Here is a 1850-nt window from a genome sequence, read left to right as displayed (position 1 = left end):
AAAAAAAAAAAAAAAAAAAAAAAAAAAAAAAAAAAAAAAAAAAAAGAAAGCATCAGATGTTTAGGAATTCTAAATGTTGTACATATAAAATGACTATAAAATTAAAGGTTTCTTTACTTTGTAATATGTAGATAATAGTAAATGCTACTAATGACAACAAAAGTGTATCATGTTAAAAATACACACCATTGTGGTCACATATGTAAACCCTCCATATAAAACACACTTAAGTGACATTTGTATACAGAAATGAAAAAAAGCACATCAAATAAATGTTATTCTTTTATAACATTACAAATTAATTTTAAGTCTTACAATGTATCCCTGGCTGACATGGGACTCACACAGATGACAACCTCTAATAACTAGTGCTGGGATTAAAGGAAGACACTGTACAGTTCTTACATTTAAAATAACATCAAAGTTTGAGGCTTTTGACATACATTTTAAGAAAAAATATGAGAACGAGCCAAGTAGGGTTTAAAAGCCAAAGAGGAGAGAATCATCTAGGAAGACAGGAAGTCTCATGTATAACAAATAATACATTAGAAAGCTAAACGTATAAAAACCAAAACAAAAATCAAGGAACTCAACCAATATTTGACACTTGAACAGATTCCTGGGACAGATGTGATTATAAAATAGTGAGAGTTTTTTTAAAAAAAAACAATTTTACTAGAATACACATTATCTGATAGAATTTTTCTAGCTTAGTAAACACTACAAATTAATGTATAAAATTATTTATCAATCCATTTAAAATGTTTAAAAATTGAAAATAGCTGTTTAATTTCTTTTACCTCTACATTCATAGAAAATCTTTTTGAAAACTTCTTTTTGAAGCCTTTAGTTTTTAACAGCAAATTATGACACTTCATAGATACTTTTTCTAGACTGCACAAACTTTTATATGAAGAAACTAACATCAATTCAAATGAAAAACAATTCATATCTATAATCCTAGACCTCAGGAAGTTGAGGCAGGAGGATTTGTCTAATTTGAGTCTATGCTACACAGTAAGTTCCGAATCTGGGCTTCAGTTATAAGAACATATTTCAAAACACCTAAAATACATTTGGTTATAAACAGAACCTTAAAAAAAATAAATGCAGACCCTTTGTGTTAAGTACTTATTAAAGTACTAATCCTGAAAAACAAAAAACCCATTAAAATCTAAGATTAAACTGTTAACAGACACTATACTTACTGAAGGATCAGAGTAACCAATCGGATTGCTTCCACAGCAACATCATATTCTTTGTCAAGAGTCATTGATACAATGCGATCCTGAAAGAAGTTATAAACCAGTCAACCTTGAATATAAACGAGCCAAAGAGGCTTAAAGTATTCTAAGGCATACATGCAATAGCAAGAAGGATAAAACAGGAAGTTATCACTCTTTCCTTTTTTAAACAGTCTCAGTATGTAGCCTTTGCTGGCCTCAAACTTGTCAGAGATTCATTTGCTTCTGCTTCCCTAGTGCCGGGATTAAAGCTTTGTACCACCATGCCTTGCTTGGTAACTTTTACTCTTGAAACCATCTTATTTAAGTGGGGTGTGGGTTTTTGCTTGTTTGTTCGACACAGAAGCTTACTATGTATAGCCCTGTCTGGCCTGGAAATCACTATGTAGACCAGACCAAGTCAGAACCTACAGAGATCTACATGCCTCTTCCTCCCCAAGGCTGAGATTAAAGGTGTGCCTGAAAATGTTTTTCATTAACCGGCATTTCCCAAACACTATGCTAAGTAAACTGTTAGAAAAATTAACGCACGCCTTTAAACCCAGCACCAGGGAGGCAGGCGGATTTCTGAGTTCGAGGCCAGCCTGGTCTACAGAGTGAGTTCCA

General features: G+C 32.6%; 1 protein-coding gene across 6 annotated transcripts in view; it reads right to left on the bottom strand.

Moving 5' to 3' along the window:
* Positions 1-1850, bottom strand: part of Stag1 (stromal antigen 1) — a 315222-nt gene that overhangs the window by 105397 nt on the left and 207975 nt on the right. For all 6 annotated transcript variants that reach the window (XM_021171588.2, XM_021171587.1, XM_029481814.1 and 3 more), the window contains one exon: positions 1209-1288. In XM_021171588.2, coding sequence (XP_021027247.1) covers positions 1209-1288 — 80 coding nt within the window. The remainder of the gene's footprint in view (positions 1-1208; positions 1289-1850) is intronic.

The sequence above is a fragment of the Mus caroli genome, chromosome 9 (assembly GCF_900094665.2).
Source record: "Mus caroli chromosome 9, CAROLI_EIJ_v1.1, whole genome shotgun sequence".
Lineage (NCBI taxonomy): Eukaryota > Metazoa > Chordata > Mammalia > Rodentia > Muridae > Mus > Mus caroli.
The sequence above is the reverse complement of the archived record's forward strand: the minus strand, read 5'-3'. Positions and strand labels throughout refer to the sequence as shown.